The sequence below is a fragment of the Monosiga brevicollis genome, genomic scaffold (assembly GCF_000002865.3).
Source record: "Monosiga brevicollis MX1 MONBRscaffold_21 genomic scaffold, whole genome shotgun sequence".
NCBI classification, from domain to species: Eukaryota; class Choanoflagellata; order Craspedida; family Salpingoecidae; genus Monosiga; species Monosiga brevicollis.
In genome coordinates this window covers 456673-458598 of record NW_001865058.1, presented here as the reverse complement: position 1 = coordinate 458598, position 1926 = coordinate 456673, and the positions used below count along the sequence as shown (strand labels likewise).

General features: G+C 59.1%; 1 protein-coding gene across 1 annotated transcript in view; it reads right to left on the bottom strand.

Annotated features, from left to right (window-relative positions):
• Nucleotides 1-1926, bottom strand: part of MONBRDRAFT_27769 (uncharacterized protein) — a gene marked incomplete at both ends in the record, with an annotated part of 4066 nt that overhangs the window by 1078 nt on the left and 1062 nt on the right. The window contains one exon of the mRNA XM_001748139.1: nucleotides 4-1855. Within this exon, the coding sequence (XP_001748191.1) occupies nucleotides 4-1855 (1852 nt within the window). The remainder of the gene's footprint in view (nucleotides 1-3; nucleotides 1856-1926) is intronic.

Genomic DNA, 1926 nt, shown 5'->3' with positions numbered 1-1926 from the left:
AACCCATCATGGACACGACCGCAATGGCAAAGGTCGTGTCGCTCAAGCGACGCAACTTGTCTCGACCCCGCATGGTCAAGACAGTGCTGACGCCCCACTCGCGTGAGGCCAGATATGCCTGCTGCAGGTCCAGCGCACACTTGGCCATCAGGTCGTCCAGTGCCGCCTTGGAGCGGAGGGCAATGATCTCAGCTGGTCGCTGGGTCGCCGCGTCCTTGACCGTGGCCATCTGGAAGCCAGCTCGCTGCACGTGGGCCTCAAAGTCGTCAGCCCTCGATGCATCCTCCAAAAGTCGATCGTAGACCCGAGGGTAGCGAGTGGCCAGCTTGGCCATGTTGCAGACATAAGCCACCGGACCGCGCTCAACCAAGTCGTGCAGGCCAAAGCCCCCGGTGTTGGCCCGTGTGAAGAGGCGAGCCTCAAGGAGCTGTTCCAGCGTAACGTCATGACCTTCAGCTCCAGCCGGTGCAGACAGGTTTACCTTGGCAAAAAAGGCTTTGACAAAGGTGTCCTTGCAAGCACGGTTCAAGAGCTCGGACAAGCCCGACGTCAGACTTGGGGGCAGCGTGTAGAGGTGGTTGATGAGGCTAGGCACGTACTGCATGGCCGTGAGGAGGGCCTGAAGCGAGACACCGGTCGTCAGCATGTCATTGAGCTTGCCAGAGATGTGCTTTGCCTTGTCGTTCAGCTGCTTCTTCATCCACTCGCGACGGCCAATCGGCGTTCCCAAGACCGTCATGCCCGTGTTGGCCGTCTCGCGCACGGCATCTGGCAAGGCTGACTCGATAGCAGTGATGGAAGCCGAATGGTGGCGAGGCATGTAGAAGCGGCTCTTACTGGGCTGCAGATGGAGGCCAGCAGACTCTGCACGAGCCTTGACAATCTCCACGTCGGCCGCCACGTCCTCCGCGGGACCCATCAGTACAATGTCGTCGAGGTATTTGATGATCTTGCAGCGGTAGTCAGTGGTGGCGTCGAGGAGACCGAGGACCTCACAGGAGTACAGGGCAAAGAAGAAGGGCGATAGCTCGTTGCCCTGCACAATGCCTTGGCCAACATCAATGTCAATCACCTTGAAGAGCTTGTCGACAATGCAGTGGGTGGTGGGTCGAGCATAGTGTCGTTCAAAGGCGCGCAAGAGGCCAGGGACCTTGTCGGCCACAATCTCGTGCAGCCGTGCTCGGTCGGTGTAGTTGAAGGCACTCTTGAAATCGAGGGAGAGCATGGTCCAGCCCGGGGTAGACTCACAGGCTTGAAGCTCACCAAAGGCCATGCCAACCGCTGCTGAAATGCCGTCCTTGACTCCGACGGCCAGCTCTGGACTGGCCTGTAGCAAGTGGGCAATATGGGGCTGCTGTTGCTCCAGCAGAGCGCGGTTGACAACCTTGTTGAAGATGGAATCCGTGCCCACGGGTCGAAACTTGCCATTGGCTTTCTCCAGGATAGTGTAGTTGATGGAGCAAAGGGCATGTCGAATCGACTCGGGCACGGTGTTGTTGGCAATGTGGTGAAAGATCTTGTTCAAGGCAACCTGAGGACCTCCAGTGGCGGTGGTGGGGCCCTGAGGCGCGTCTCCATCAGAAGGAGCAGTCGGGTCGCTGGTAGAACCCTGGCGTGGGCCCAAGACTTGACTGAAGTGCTCCTTGATGCGGTAGATGGAGGCAAGAAGCTCACCAGACCAACCATAGGGGTCGGTGACACCCTTGGTGGCCGCCAACGCCTTGGGGAGCTCACCCTTGGTGAAGGACACGGTTGGGGAGCTCACAGCCGTGGCTGGTGCCAGTGTAGACGTGGAGGCGGGTGTTGAAGCAATGTACGGGGTCAGCCCGGGCGGTACCAAGAGGTCGCGCACGGCCTGAACCTCAGAATTACCAATCACGGCACGAGCCTTGTCGGCATCAAATGCTTTGGCAATCTGACCTCGGT